Raw genomic sequence first — 15,293 nt, forward strand, 5'->3', positions numbered from 1 at the left:
AATAATCCTTAAACAGGTATCTTCATGTCTACTCACTAGCTAGAACCACCTTCTTCCTATCAGAAAAATCCAGCAGCAGATAGCCGGGTCTCTACAGTCGAAGACGGTACTGAAAGAGCACCCTCTCAGGCCAGGCAGCTGTGGTTTGTCTGCTGCTCCTGAAGACCTGCTCACAGCCAAAGCTTCAACCCTTCTCTCTGGGAACTGTCCCTGCCCCAGCTGATAATGTCAAGTGAGCAGTACCTTGGACTGGAGGTCTCCCTTGTGCTGCTCAGAAGACTCAAGTCGTGCAAACTGACTCTACCCTGACTCGCTTGTAAACAATGCAAGTAAGACTGTAGTAAAATTCCAGTATCTAGGAGATATTTACCCCCTACACATGGGGACAGAGCTCAAAGGCGTGCGTTAGGTGACTTACAAAACCCAAAGGATGGGCACACTGCCGTTGCAAGGCTGGTAGAGCCCCTAGCAACGTCCAAACCTGGCCGAGTCCTTCACAGGGTGCAGAGCAAACATTTCTCCCCACTGCTGTTCTAGCACGACTTCAAGTTCCACAGCTACCCCCGCACACGCAGCTTACAGCCATCTTTGCATATTGTCCTTAAAGAAACACAGGACCAGTAAAAAGCCTACAGATAGAAAATTTGCTAGAAAGACTGTGATGAAGTTTCTGTACTTCCCCACGAAAGCCTTTCCAAAAGAAAGGTCACGTTTGATGGAGAAACACGAAGTCACAATTTCACACCGAGAAAGCAGAGGTTTCTGAACCTGAAGGTATAGTTTCTCACCCAGGGCATCAAGTTGTCACAAGAAATGCTGTTGGTAAGAGTAATTAAGGTAAAGAGAGAAGAGGTGAATGCTAATCATGAATTAAGAATTTCAGCAAGACTTCTAGCCACCATTTGGCAAACCTGGGAGTAAGTCCTTGCCAGAAAGACTTGAAAAATACCCACCGCTTCTGGGCAGATACTTCGCAGTACAGTGACTCCAATCCCTCAGGCTGGAGTTCATAACACTTCTCGCATGAGCATACACTTATATCCAATGTACTGTATAGCCATTTACAGATCACCAGTCTCTCGAGACACATCTAGTTTTGTTCTCACACTGACATAAAGAACACGTCTACATCAACCTGTCAGTTGTACGACGGAGCAGGGAAGGCGCAATCCCATAAATAAGGCGCCCTGGCGCTCACTTGGGGTAGCTCTCCTTGGCTGGTCCGGGGGCGCTGCCTGGCAAAGGAGACATCCTTATGTCGTGACAGGGAACATGAGAGGTTGACCATTTCCCCGACTGTTGCTCATCAGCAGGTAAGACTAATCATTAACAGGGTTGTACGTTGCCTAAACAGCAACTGAGCTTGTCCCTTTCCCCTTCCGCTCATGCCTAGATTACTCGCATCCTACTCAGGCTTAATTGCATCGATTGTTAACTTATATTTATTATAATAAAATTGATCAAAGCTGGTCCTTAGTCCGTCGCTGTTTTATTGTCTGAAGTGTAAAGAACCCTTGTTGTGTGACATGGGGGAAAAAATTATTAAAGAAAAATACACAAAAGAATAAGGAAGTACTCCCCAAATTCAAACCACTATGTATGAAGTATAGCATAGTATCTCTCTTCGGGATATTTTACTGAACGGTCTGTGCCAACATTCAGGTGAGCTGGTTGTTCTGCCCCATTCTGCACAAAGTGACAAAGTCTGGGCCACAAAACAACCACTTGAAAAAAAATCTTTTTAAAAAAAATGAAAAAAATCTTTCCTCCCCATTCTCACTTTCCCATCGTTCCCAACAGCACCTACAACCATCACGCGTGTGGAACGGTTACTGAAGAGTAGTACTTATCATCAGTGTTAATGCAGCATGTGTTCATCACAGTAACTTTGCCTTTTTTTGTTGTTGCTGCTGTTTCTTGTAAATAAAGTTTTCTCTTACATGGTTTACAATTCCAGAATTACAACTTAGATATGCGCAGCAGGACAGTGCAAGCCAACTGACACTTTCTCAGCTGAGTTTTTTAATTAAAAACACATGGGAACATACGAAAACACCTAGAAGCCACATATTCCTCTTGAGGGAATACCCAGGTTTAAAATCAAAGCTCTTGGCAAGAAAAAAAAAAACAAAAACAAAATTACCACTAGATTGTTTGGGTATTTCAAGCCTGTTTACAGGGACTTTTTGCTGTCAAAAAAAATTAAAATAAAATCCTGTCATTTTTATTCTTAAGAAGATCTTGGTGATACAAAGATGAAGTTTCTAAGGTTATAACATACTAGAGAAATAGAGGATCCCCTTTCTTCTTTTATTATGCAAATAAAGCTTTCCCAATGCTAATCCAGGACTTTATTTATTTAAAGGGGAAATTTACCTTAGGTAGAAGCCCTCATTAAAAACGATCCAGCAGATTTTGGGTTGCCTGTAATATCTCAAGCCGTAAACTCCAGAAGAGAACAAGGCCAGAACATCTGATGAGTAAGTCTGTGAAATACCTAAGACTCCTCTAAGAATCATCTCCCATGACTTTTAAGTTTTGTGAAATGCAAACTTCATACCTGAAAGCACCTTAATTTAAACAAAGTAGATACAAAAGTAGGACACCATCAAAAAACTTGTCTGACCAATAATCAGTCTGAGACAGGTACTGCATCAGAAGCTCATGTACGTAACATCAGTTACATCACAAAGTGCCCACAACCTTGATGTAGGTTAAACGGCTGCTTCTGGATTTACTTACGATCCCCGAAGAGAAGCATATGGAAAATGAAAGCGATTTTTAGATTCTTTCAAAGTTAAAAATATTACAAACTTAGCTTTTATTGAAAATTAAATATATTAGCAAAAGCAAGATTTAAGAAATATTTTACAAATGATTTACATACAAGAAAGCCAGTATCAGACATATTCACAAATATGCAAACCTTTAATTACAAAAAGTACCTATTGGCAGCATGATGCTAACCTTGCCACTGCAGTGTGCTCTACTATTGATATGAATAAGGCATAGAACTCACATTTGCACCAACTCAAAAAGTTCAAATAAAACTTTAAGCTTTTAAATCCTGGATGCACAATCCCCAATACACACACGCACGCGCACTCTAAGATTTCTTCTCCTAAGCTCTACGAACTAAGTGTGTGCTCTGGAAGAACAGCCAGCCTGAAAAGCCCAGTAGAAATGTAACTGGTACGAGCATTTAGTTTTCAGTTTCCTCTTTAACATGTACAGGCCTAGGCATGTAAACCATATTCACAGTTTAAGTATTTTTAGACAGAAGTACCTTTTCTTTTTTTTTTTTTTTTTAAAAAAAAGGTTCAGCATACAGTTCATAATGTCACCTGTTTTGTGATGCATACATTTACAAGATAACTTAAAAATCTGTGCCATATTCATGGTCAAGGTAATTCAACAAGAGTAGTAATATCCAACAGTGACATTCAATACTATATTTCAAATATTTGTGCAAACAGCAAAAGAACAGTTGTATGAGGCAAACATTTGCAAAACCTTTAACACCTCCTCAATGTTGTAAACTTGGACTGTCAGCCTTAAGTCCTGCACTTCCCACAGCTTTAAAAAGTCAGTGGCTAAAATTATCAAGTCTTAAAAATGTTCTCTTCTACATAGTGCAAATTGTCATGTAGATAACGTGAAAAACATATCTAGCCGGATTGACTTTGTGCAATCGTCAGTGGTCTTCTCTCATAGTTGAAGAAAGTGTGCATTCGAAGAACCCCATGGTTCAGGAGGTCGGGGGGGTGGGGAGGAGAGAGAAAAAGCAGTTCCATTACACTTCTCAAACCAGCGCTAGATGTGCAAAGGCAGCAAAAATTCCAGCTGCTACTACAACCAGAACAGAGTAACTTTTCAGGAAGACCCAGGCAGTTAGTCACTTGGACTGGTCTCTAGAAAAATATGTGAGTATATGTTGGATTTTTATCAGACGGTCTTTTAAAGACATCATGGAGAGAACTGACAGCTGGTATCTGGGGTCTACTGGGAGAACAGCTAGAAGCCACCAACACCAAGCAGGACCATTGGGCATTGCCTAAAAATAAAGGATAAGTTGTTTACTCATAACCAGTTCAGTACAGTTGACTAACACGAAGACACTGAAAGACAATGTGGCTAGCGACAAAGGCTAGTTTGAAGTTTGATACTAACTAGAGAATTCCAAATCCATGAGATCAGAAGGGTTCTGAAGGGATCTCTTCTGATCCCTCCCCAACTGAGAAGCCAAGTAAAGTACGCTGAAACTAAGCTTGATAAAGCAAAAGACAACAAAGCAAGCTCATAGATTCTTCGGGAAAAGATGGCAAAGTATAGGACAGTCACCTAATAACAAGCCTCCCCGACAAAAACTAAATCTATTACCTGTCATGCTATTCTTGAAGCTTGAATATTCTTGAAGCCTCATGTTTTCGTTACAGTTGTCTTTGTTATATTTGAAGGACTCCTCTCTCACCTCCCTATTTCACTCCCTTCTCACTACCTCCTGGACAGAGCAGGACTACTTAATCAGTTTCTTCTAAGTTGCTTCTCGGTAGCAAGCCTCAGATGTCATGCCCAGAACTGGACATAACACTTGTCAGTAGAGGTCACATCACTGCAGAGAAGATTAACTTCCTCAAATGACTCGCAAAAATATCACTGGTAGCGGTACACTGCAGGATGACTTTTCCTCCCTTGTAGCTGTATCACACAGTGGACACCTTTGGGGTCCATTATAAATCTCAGGTACATACTCACAATATTGGTGCCCTGCAACGTATCCTGGTTTTGCACACTTGTTCCTCTTCCCTAGTATGTTGCTTTAAATCTGCTTTTTTATTACATTGTTCTAAAATCAATTCTGAATTCATGCACTGGCCTCCACAGCATCTACAGTCCTCCCAGATCAGTTAATACAGTCTCATAAAAGTACGCAGCAGATGGGTGAGGGACAAGCTCTCATAAGATCCCACTTTGTATATAATTCCACTTTTAAAGCCAAATTTTATGTACCTTTAAATGTTATTTTTCTCCAGCCTCCCACCAACCTTCATTAATTGTTTATAATAACCATGAAAATAGATTGCTGCAGCTAGTTTCTTAAGAAACATTAGTCAAATCCTAGCAGCTCCAGCAGTTCACGGCACTAGCTTAGAAAGGAGAAAAGTGTTATTTGTGATTACTTCTTTGCCAAAGATTACTGCCTGTACATGTCACAGGGAAGAAAATACAGTGGGGTTTTTTCCCATTTGAATTGTAACAGTTTTACACAAACCAACAGTTTAAACTGGAACTTAGTGTTCTTGGTTTACTAGTATTATCTTCACAGCAGCATATCGTCCTGCAAAAACTGTTGAACAGTGACAGAATTGCCTTTTGTGGCTCATCGTAAGAGAAACAAAATGCAAGCCTTATTGCTTTCAAAAGTCTTTTTTTTTTTTTTTCCCCCTGTTAATGTTTAGCACTTGTTAACAGGGTTTTTATTTTTAGAAATAAGCACCTAATAACTGGTATTAAATGATATCTCACCTGTATATTTTCCTCCCTGTCAGGCATTGGCCCAAAGTGCTGAAGAATCTGAGTGCGAAATTTGTTTCTTAAGTTTTGGAACCAACTGCAGGCCTGATTGTAAACAAAGTTGTGAAGCTCTCTCAGTTTCTTTAGTTCTTCTTCATCAGCAACCTATAAGAGGGATGTTATGAAAATATCATTAGAGATAAAGAAACAATTAAGGTGTTTAAGCTAAAATAAAAACCCATTCAATTTCAACTATATTTAGATACATTTCTTGCATTCTCCTAAACCTTGATTGCTAATGACTGAATAGGAAAGAAGTCCCGTGATATTGTAGAAAGTTACAGCTTCAAACTAGTGTTTAAACAAAAAGCACAGTATTTCTGTGTTGCTTTATAATAATGAAAAAATTAAGCTAGCTTCCGTTTCTTCCACGTGCTGGCACTGAATCTTCCAGTGGTCTAAGGACCTAAAAATTTGAAACAGAACTCTCAAGAACAACTCAAGCAAAAATCTTGGGATATTAACACTAGTAAGTATTTAGATAGCATTCTGGATACCTTAACATCTTCCAAATATTCAATGTCTGCAGTGCAATAACCATCTTTCATCCCTCTCCGTAAAACTCTAAATCTCTTTCCACCAACTGTATCAACAACAGACCTTCCATCAGGTAGAAAATGAACGTTCCTAATTTGCAGCATGCATCCATAATCTGCAAAACTAGAACAGAGACCTTGTCAGTAATGCGATCACACACTTCTGAAAGGACACTTTTTATAACTAAAAAAAAAGGCATAAGAGATGAGAAGCTTAGAATTAGGATGCAAACCTACCCATTTTGAGAATCACTTATACACATCCCAAACTGTTTAGTCCCAGTTTCAATACTTCTGCGAATCATTAGTCGGTATCTTGGCTCAAACACATGTAGAGGGCAAGGCACAGTAGGATATGCCATAGTGCAAACAAACATTGGAACATTCTTGGTCAAGCTTCAAGAGAACATCAAAAGAAATATGCAACTTAAAAAAAAATCGAATCACTGAACTATGCCAAGACAATACATTTTTTCAGTATGTTTCCTGTATTTGAGGTCATAAAGCAAAGTTTTTCAAAGTTTAGTAATAAGCACATTGTAATAACTTGCCTAAAGAATAAAAACACATACTAACAACAGTGACTGAATGTACTGATTTGAATACGTACTGGACAGTAAACCTCACACTTATCTAGTTAGTGAGTATCTAGTCAGTGAATGAAGGGCTTTGTTTTGGGGTAAGGAGCATTAGTTGCTTTTTTCCTTTGTGTTTTAGTTTGAGCCATACAAGCCCTCATGCCCTCAGAGTCACAGTTTTCCTAAAAAGATGGAGCAGTAACTACATAGTAGCTAGGTCACCAGTTAGATTATTTTCAATGCTGGCCTCCAGATCACAAGATGCAACACAGGGTATAACTTTTACCTTGTGATATGCCTCAGCAGGCCTAACTAAAAAACAAAATATTTTTTCACGCTATTTTATCAAGTATGTACAGTTGATACAAACAAGTTAGCATTAAAACATTAAGCAGGTATTTAATTTTAATACCTTTCAGACTATAAAGCATAATTCTAATGTATGGATTCTGTTATGTAAGTTGGATGAGCTATAGTTTTAAATAGTTTTCCAACACTCATACCTACAATACATGATGCTTTATCTCTACTAGAGTTCTTCAGCTATATAAACACCAAAATGACAAAAAAAACCCCAACAATTTCTTCTCATCAAATCTTTATACAATTAATGTCTATCATGAACTGCTTTGAAAGAAATTCAAGTATCTGACACTCTGCAGCCAACTCAACAGCAGCAAAGCTAAAACCGAAGCTCCACGACAGTGCACACAGAAGGGAAACTGAAGGTCAAACGTATTTTGTAGAAGATTTAACAGCCTCACATTGCTACTATCAAAGTGTGCTTTTTTATTTCCACAGTAGTTAAACTGTTAATTTTTTGAAATATCCATTTAAGACACCGAGTAAACATGTCTTTATACTCCTTCTTGCATCCATAATATGCCGTTGTTAACAATCACAAAAATGATAAAACATTTCTAAAAAGGGTTTCAGGCTAACCTCTCAAGTTTTCTAGATAAAAGACAGCAAGCTTACTTTGAGTGTTCAGCAGTTTCTTCAGCATGAATTCTTTTTCTCTCATATAATTCGTCAGACAAATATTTCATTATTAATTCCTCCAGCAGTTCCGTAATGCTGTATTTTCTACTTGCAAGGTACTGTAAGCAATTTTTAAAAAATATATTAATATTTATTTTCATATATATGAACAAAAGACTCGAGAAAATACAGCTTTTATTTAAAACCATGACACATGAAGTGTGTCATAATTTAGATTTAGACCCACAAAAACTTACAGCTCTAACGTTCTTATGTTTCGTTACTTAACACCTAATGTTACTCTAACATTTGAAAATGAGATTCTCTATTTTTAGTTCTTGTGTCTGACAACTTGAGTGCCTAACTCTGTATTGCTGTACCTACCAGAGACAGAGTTGATTCCCAGGTTATACAGCCTGGGAATAAGGAAATAAGGAAAGTGTACAGAAACCACATAGAGGTTTTACGGAATAGTTACCAAAGTTTAAACACACACAGGATTTAATTACACCAATAAAGTAGATGGTCACAGAAACAGAAAACCTGTAAGACCCTGAGGCAAACCTGAGCAACTTACATTGACAAAGGTTGTCTCAAGTTTTTCCTTCCTAGCAGCAAGCCAAAACCCAAGTGAACCCAAGTTGCTAAGTTTTACTCACAGCCTTTAAAATGATACAATATTTGTATTTGTGAGATCTACTGAGAAACAGTACCTCTTTCAAACTTTCCTTACAGAGTGGACACTGAGGAGCATGGTCTAAACACCGTTCCAAACAACCTTTGCAAAAAGTATGTCCACAAGGGGTTGTCACTGGCTCAAAGAATAGCCTGAAACAAAGTTATTAGAAGTTAGATAGCGCGGCAAGCGTTTGTTTTGCTAAAAATCAGTCAGTGATCAAAGTCTTTAATTTTTAAGACTAGTTACACCATAACAAAGCAGAGACAATTAATCCCACATGTTATTCAACTTTTTCCCCTATACTGCAATTTGTTTCCATTTACCATCGCAACATTCATTTTTTGTTTTCTGATGAGAATCTGGATGCATTTCAACACTAAATATCTAAACATTTATCCCAATGTACAAAGCTTTTGCTCTCATTACATAGAGATTCAGAATATGCAAAATTAAGTGATTCTTTGAGGAGCTAAGTTGTTTTAGTAGCTGTATTACATACTAGTAAGATAACTATGGGCAGTTTAGTATACACCATATGTTTTAAGGCATTTATTCTGAAAACCAAGACAACTTGATAAGAGCTTTCAAATACATCGACTACATTTAGGTAGACTAACATTCTGAAGTATCTCCGTCTCCTAGACAAATATGAGGTTCACAGGCAATACTTATTATTTTAGGAAGGCTGATGCTTTTAAGTTAAATAGTTTTATTGACTGAAAAAAAACCCCTAACATTTAACCACAAAAGTTCCTGTCCTTTTTAGGTTACCAGTTAACAATGCCAAGTTTAATTTAAATGGCAGCTCGATCAAAATAACACTGTATTCTATAGCACTAGCAAGTAAGACATTTAAATAAGCATTTGAAGGCTGAAAATTATTGACTGATAACAGAACTCATCACAACCTATAAGCACCCTCAGTTTGTATGTGTAACAGATATATGGCCAAGCATCTATAACAGAACTGAATCAAAGAGGACATCTTACCTCATACATAGAGAGCACTCGAAATCTGATACATCAATCAAATCCCCTGGAATTGTTCCAAAAGGCAGTGTCATGTCCCTTTTTGTACTTTCTAAGGAAAAGCAAGACAAAATAGTCTTTCAAAGAAACGCACAAGACAGTAAATACTTAGAATTTCAAAGTAAGTGACTGTGTACCTCCTTGCTTTTTATGTTTGTTTCTTCTATCTTCACATACAACTGTATCCTGTTCTGAAAATGAAAGCTTTCTTTTCAACAAAGCACCTTTTTCTTGGCCAGAGAGAAGGGGTTCGGAAGACACTCTCTTTAAGCCATCTTCCTTGGCAAGGTCTTTTGTGGAGTTAAGAGCATGGGCCGACTGTGCACGATTTAAGCTTCCACTGACAGGTTCCAGTACCTCTGATCCTCCTAAACTCTGTAATAGTAAGATGAACTGAGCTGTACTTAGAGCAACACAAATCTAAGTATGTAAAATGTAAACATGCGAAGTTATATAAGCCAAAACTGATACCCACAGTTAGTCGATTAGTTAAATAGAGGAATTTGGTAAGTCAAGATAGTACTCAAATTTGCTTAACATTAACAATTTAAAAATTTTCACCCGCTTCAAAGAGAAGGAAAAACTGTAGTTCTCTTTATTTTGAAGTCACTCATATCAAATCTCAGTACCTTCTAATTAGTTGTTCACTGGAATGAGGAGTCTAACACTCCAAATGAAAATACATTACTCCCAAATCACAATTCTTTTCTTCCAATTTAGCCAATTACAGAAAGTCAGCATTTAGGCTGGAAAGTAAGTATGACAAACAAAGAGATCAGAATGTCTGATGTTTGCGTATCATCCAAAAAGAAAAGCTATCCTATAGTTTTTGTTACCTGGTCAGGACAAAGCTGTAAGTTGCAGGAAGACTCAGTCACCTCAGAACCAAGTATAAAAGGTTTATTTCGACTATGTGGTGAATTCCAAGCAGATTCTTTCAGACTTTCTCCTAACTTCTCTGGAGACAGCACATCACACAACGTCTAGAAAAACAAACAGTTAAATGTTCATAATAATGAAAAAGGATCTAGACAGAGCTTTATGATAAAACTACATACCAAAAATAAGAATTTAAACTATATGAAGTTATCTTCAAAAACAGCGATTTACGTCGGCAGTAACTGAGAAAGAACAGTTGAGAACAAGCAGAAACCTATGTGTCTGTATTACTAAAAAGAAATTTATCCCGGAATCTTTTCTACAAGTGAGCTCCTCACACAGAGTTAGACATTATCAATTCAATATCATGCGTTTTTTTCAATGTAAACTTTTATTATCAAAGAAAAACTGTTGTGCGCTGGGCACAACAAAAGAGTTCAACTTTAGAGTATTTAACTTGCTGCCTGCCTTTCCGGTTTTCTAGATTTCCATTTAGTACCTTCAAAAGCACATGTACTTTGAAAGGTGTACTTAAAACTTGTACATTAGGACTATCTCTTCAACATAGTATGACATATCTTGAACGGAACCAATACGACACATGAACCTTCTCTGTACGTATTGAAGATTTTTAGATGCTCAAAGTCTACCATAATGGGAACTTTATAAAGGAATTAAGTCAGAGATGGTAATCCAGTTTCATAGAAAAAATTACCTTTTCTACTTCTAGCTTGGCTGGAAGGAAGTCTTCATCAAGGGCTAAGCACTGTAGAAACAGTTGTAAGGCATCACCTACAAAGCCAGAGTCTTGCAGCACTTTTCCCTTCTGGAAGTAGACCTGAAAAACAGATACCATGAAGACATTTCTAGAGAGTATGTAGAAAACTACAGTATTCACCTTACAGGCATTACAACAGAATTAGCGTTAGAACCTTCCACGACAAAAAGAATGTAGCTCTTCAACAAACTTCAGCTGTGCCCAGGGTGGATGATCTGTATGCCTTGTCTAACATATATCCCCTACAGTGTTTGAAAAAGTCATGGGATAGGCTGGTGTTAGTTTCCTTCCAGTTATTTGCTTTGGCTTACACAAAGGGTTAAAAACCTGACTAGCGATGAATTCACAAAAAGCCTTAATTTCCACCTTCTGTGAGCCTTTGGACGGGAAGAAGAGGGACACACAATGTAAATTAATACATAATCTCATACAACAGCTTACAGTATATGCTTTTTGCCCTTTGTTTCATTAAAAGCCTGCAGGAGAAGGGTAACTACAAAGCCACACAACAACCATGCATCCCTTACATACATCTTAATCTATATTCTTAACACAAACCAATGCACTTTTGGAATTGCTTCCTCCAACTATATTTTATTCTTGAACACTAGGCAGCAGCTAGGAAAAAAATAAATCTGTCAACTATTATTTTTTTTTTTCCTCAGGGAAAAAGAAAAGACTCTGAACCTACCTATATGACTCTGCAACTAAGAAATCCCTTATCCAACTTATCTCAACTTTTAAAAGTTGTATTTATATTACTGCAAATGCAAGTTAGATAAGATCAACTGTTACCTTACAAATGTTAGATAAAACAATATCTAGTTGTAAGTGAGATTTTGGATAACGGTCCAGAAAATGGAATTCAAAAAAACCAAACAACAAACACAACACCCCCCCACCCCGACTGCAGTTTCTACAGAATGGCTGCTAGTATTAGCAGTAAAGACCATTAAACAAAGCTGTCAGATGAAGGCATGCATCATCTTTGATGGATTTGGGCAGTTTCACTAAGATGTATCCTGAAGAAGGGAAGTATACTAATCCTCCTCTTACAGTTTCTTTTCCTACAGAGATAAGAACTGTTAGAGAACTCCATCAAACCAATCTCATTTAAGTAAAGAGAGGTTTCTTTCCAAACATATAGAAAAAAAGTAGACAGTACTACCAAAGCTGCGAGGTGGAGAAAAGTAGGATGCTCTCTGAATTGGAACTGCTGAACACAGGAGAGACCAAGACAGCAGTAGTCATCTCCCCTTGTGTGGCAAGATCTTCCTGCTCCTGCTGTGCTCAGAGTTTAGACAGCGCTGCACTACTCTGCAATATGCAGTATTTTACAGTTCTGAAGGCCAGTGACTCCCCAGCTGCCTGCACTATTTCCAAAGCTCAGTTCCCACTGAGTTTCTTCGGGCTTTTCGAAGAAAAACTTTCCAAGCTAAAACAGCAAAGTGTCCTTCTCTTAATAGAAATTAACACATAAAGAAAACAAACCCCGAACCCCAGCTGTTACAGGTTACATCACCATAAGCTATCCCAACTCCAAGTATTGGAGCCACTAAAAAAGGCCCCAAACACAAGCTTACATTTTTTAGCCAATACTATTGCAAAAGAATTTATTGCTTGTGCTAAATATTTTTTGACTCTTTGGAAAAGAAAACTGTGTTGTCCTATTTATATAGCAAGCTATTTTACCAATAAAACTCAAAAAATATAAAAGAAATGTTGACCTAACACATAGCCAAGAATTCTAGTCCTGACTGGCAACACTGATCGCTCATCTCATGTGATATTCTCAAGGAACAGATAATGCTTAAAATGCTCTGACTTTGGGAAACACAATCCAAGTATAAACACTTCAGGGAAGTGCAGAGCTTTAAAAAGACTAACTTGTATACAGCATAAAAAATTTTTGAAACTCGGTTACATTAACCTACCAAACACACAGGCCTCAGAAGTTCTGCTTTCAAGCAATTAAAGCTGGCTGCACAATTTCAGCAAACCATCCAGCCAAAAAAACATTAAGCTGAATTTAAGCTTGTAAATATTTAATAACTTTTAAGAGAACACATAAAAGTGTTCTTACAAAGAAATAAAATAATCAATAACAAGTAACTACAGACAGCACAGAAGTACTTCATAATACTGCCCAAGAAGTCAGTTCTGCTGCACTTAACCCTTCATCCAAAGACACCATCTCATGTTATAATACGAAATAAAAATGCCTTCATCAAAAACTTCAGGTTAAAATAACAGTTCCAAGTAGATTTGTCAATCAGCTCTAACCTGCCATACTCATCAGTAGCCTGTCTCATATAAGCAACTATTTTAAGATACCTTTTAGCATTCTGCATGTCTTACCAGATAATGCCTGACCTAGGTGCTTAACTTGATGCATGTATAATTTAGAATTCATTGATTTTATAGATAAACATGAATTTTGAAAAATTAAGAGTTCACATCAACTTACCTCTGGCCAATTTGGCATTTTGGAAATAACAAAATTTAGATCTTCTATGGCTGTTTTGTATTCTTGGAGGCCAACATATGACTCAGCTCTGTAAATTCTTAGCATCAAGTCACTGGGATCTGAAGACAAAAGTTAAGTAACATTTTTAATAATTCAGAGATTTGTAATTTTTAATTAGATATGCTTTCACAGCGGTATGTCATAACCACACTTTTTTGTACCACACTTTCAAAGTTATTGGAGTACATTCTCCCCTACCCCCCAGCGTTTGGATAATAAAAGTGGCGGTAATTCCAGGCTCATGTCCTTCAAGCTAAAGATCAAATTTTGGACGCTCTAGTGTATCTTGCAGCAACAAGAAAATATATTTTAAAAGACCTAACATTGAGGCTGACAGAATAAAGCATTACTCAGTACTGCTGTGACAACAAAAGTTGACGACTAAGTAGACTTTAGCTTTACAGTACGCTCATCCAAAAGCAGAGAAACCTTGGAATTCTCCACACTTGTATTAAAAAGCCTAAGTATTACAAAGTTTGTTTTCAAATGGCCCAGTTTTTCTTTTGACCGTCATTTGTTTTTATAATGCCTGACCCCTTCCACCTATGGCTGGAGATACAGATACCCCATTAACGATGATATCCATCTGGTAAGTACCAGCAATACATTTCATCATCACCATGTGGTCTGAAAAGAGATAGCAAATACCAGAAAGCCTTTAACGCCAGATGGCAGCCCCGTTGTAAGGAGTAGTACTAGCGGAACTTCTGCAATGGGAAAACATTAGTATGTGTTCAGTAAAGATGAGTTCTCATGTCCAACATACAGTATTCTGCATTTTTAGTAAAGCAACCTCTAAATGGGAAGCACACCCATCTTCATGACACTAAAACTATGGGTCTCATAACACAACTTATTGTAGCTGTTGCTTGGAAAAAATGCCAGCACACTGCTTTGTTCTTGGTTTTGGTTTTTTTTTTGTTTGTTTGTTTTTTTAATACACCTGTGTTTTTCATTGAATAAGTCAAACATTGGTCTACTGTAAACAATAATAAAATTAAATAGCTCCTTGTTTCAACAAGACTTTCTTGAGAGGAGATAATTTCAATTGGATATTCTATCTTAGCCTATTCTAAATGTCTAGCTTAAATTTTCCTAATTTCCAACATTAGCTTGTTTTACATTTAAAAGCCAGGCTGGTCAATGTTCCCATGTATTTCAACATACTGCTTTGTATTTAGAAACACAAGTATGCTACAAGTAAAAAGACCTTAATGGAAAAGAAAGGGTTAAGAAAATCAAAACTGACAAAAGATTTCACAGCTGAAGCTGAAGTCTTTCTGATTTGTCTTTCTTTTGAGTTGACAGTTTCCCTTCAAACACAATATTCCCAAACCTGGTTTGTTTTCTTATTTAATTTTAGACATAATAAAGTGTTTGTATTAGCAGAAGTCTGGGAAATGGACTAACTTCAACAAGTAATTCGGCAAGCAGAGCTCTGAAGCCTGCTTTCCTGTGGCTTTGTGTTGTGCGACTGTTAGAGCCCGGTAAGGCGGGAGCTCAGACCAAACTCTTCAGACCATTTTTTCTGTCGTATTTGACTCTTAAGCATCCAGCAAACATAGCATCAAACCGAATTCTTTTCTTCAGAAGCAACAGTAAGTGCGGATCTTTGATAAGCTACCTATTTGCACATAATCAGAGGGAGCTCATCTTTTTCAGACTTTCAAGTGTAGAAGATGACCTGAGGAACTCAGAGCCTTCCTTTCTGGTGGGAGAGTGAGGGGTAGTT

At 37.4% G+C, this 15,293-nt stretch overlaps 1 protein-coding gene across 1 annotated transcript; it reads right to left on the reverse strand.

The window, feature by feature from the left end:
- Positions 1-3,422: 3,422 nt before the first annotated feature.
- On the reverse strand, positions 3,423-14,183 carry LONRF1 (LON peptidase N-terminal domain and ring finger 1). The gene is made up of 12 exons (XM_009885040.1): positions 14,096-14,183; positions 13,502-13,620; positions 10,972-11,094; positions 10,256-10,360; positions 9,515-9,797; positions 9,339-9,429; positions 8,383-8,497; positions 7,667-7,788; positions 6,348-6,506; positions 6,072-6,234; positions 5,527-5,679; positions 3,423-4,054 (listed from the first exon to the last, which is right to left on the reverse strand). Exons 1-12 carry the CDS (start codon positions 14,181-14,183, stop codon positions 3,896-3,898), a joined length of 1,680 nt encoding a protein of 559 aa, XP_009883342.1. The 3' UTR covers positions 3,423-3,895.
- Between the last annotated feature and the right edge of the window lie 1,110 nt (positions 14,184-15,293).

The sequence above is a fragment of the Charadrius vociferus genome, unplaced genomic scaffold (genome assembly GCF_000708025.1).
Source record: "Charadrius vociferus isolate BGI_N301 unplaced genomic scaffold, ASM70802v2 scaffold134, whole genome shotgun sequence".
Classification (NCBI taxonomy): domain Eukaryota; kingdom Metazoa; phylum Chordata; class Aves; order Charadriiformes; family Charadriidae; genus Charadrius; species Charadrius vociferus.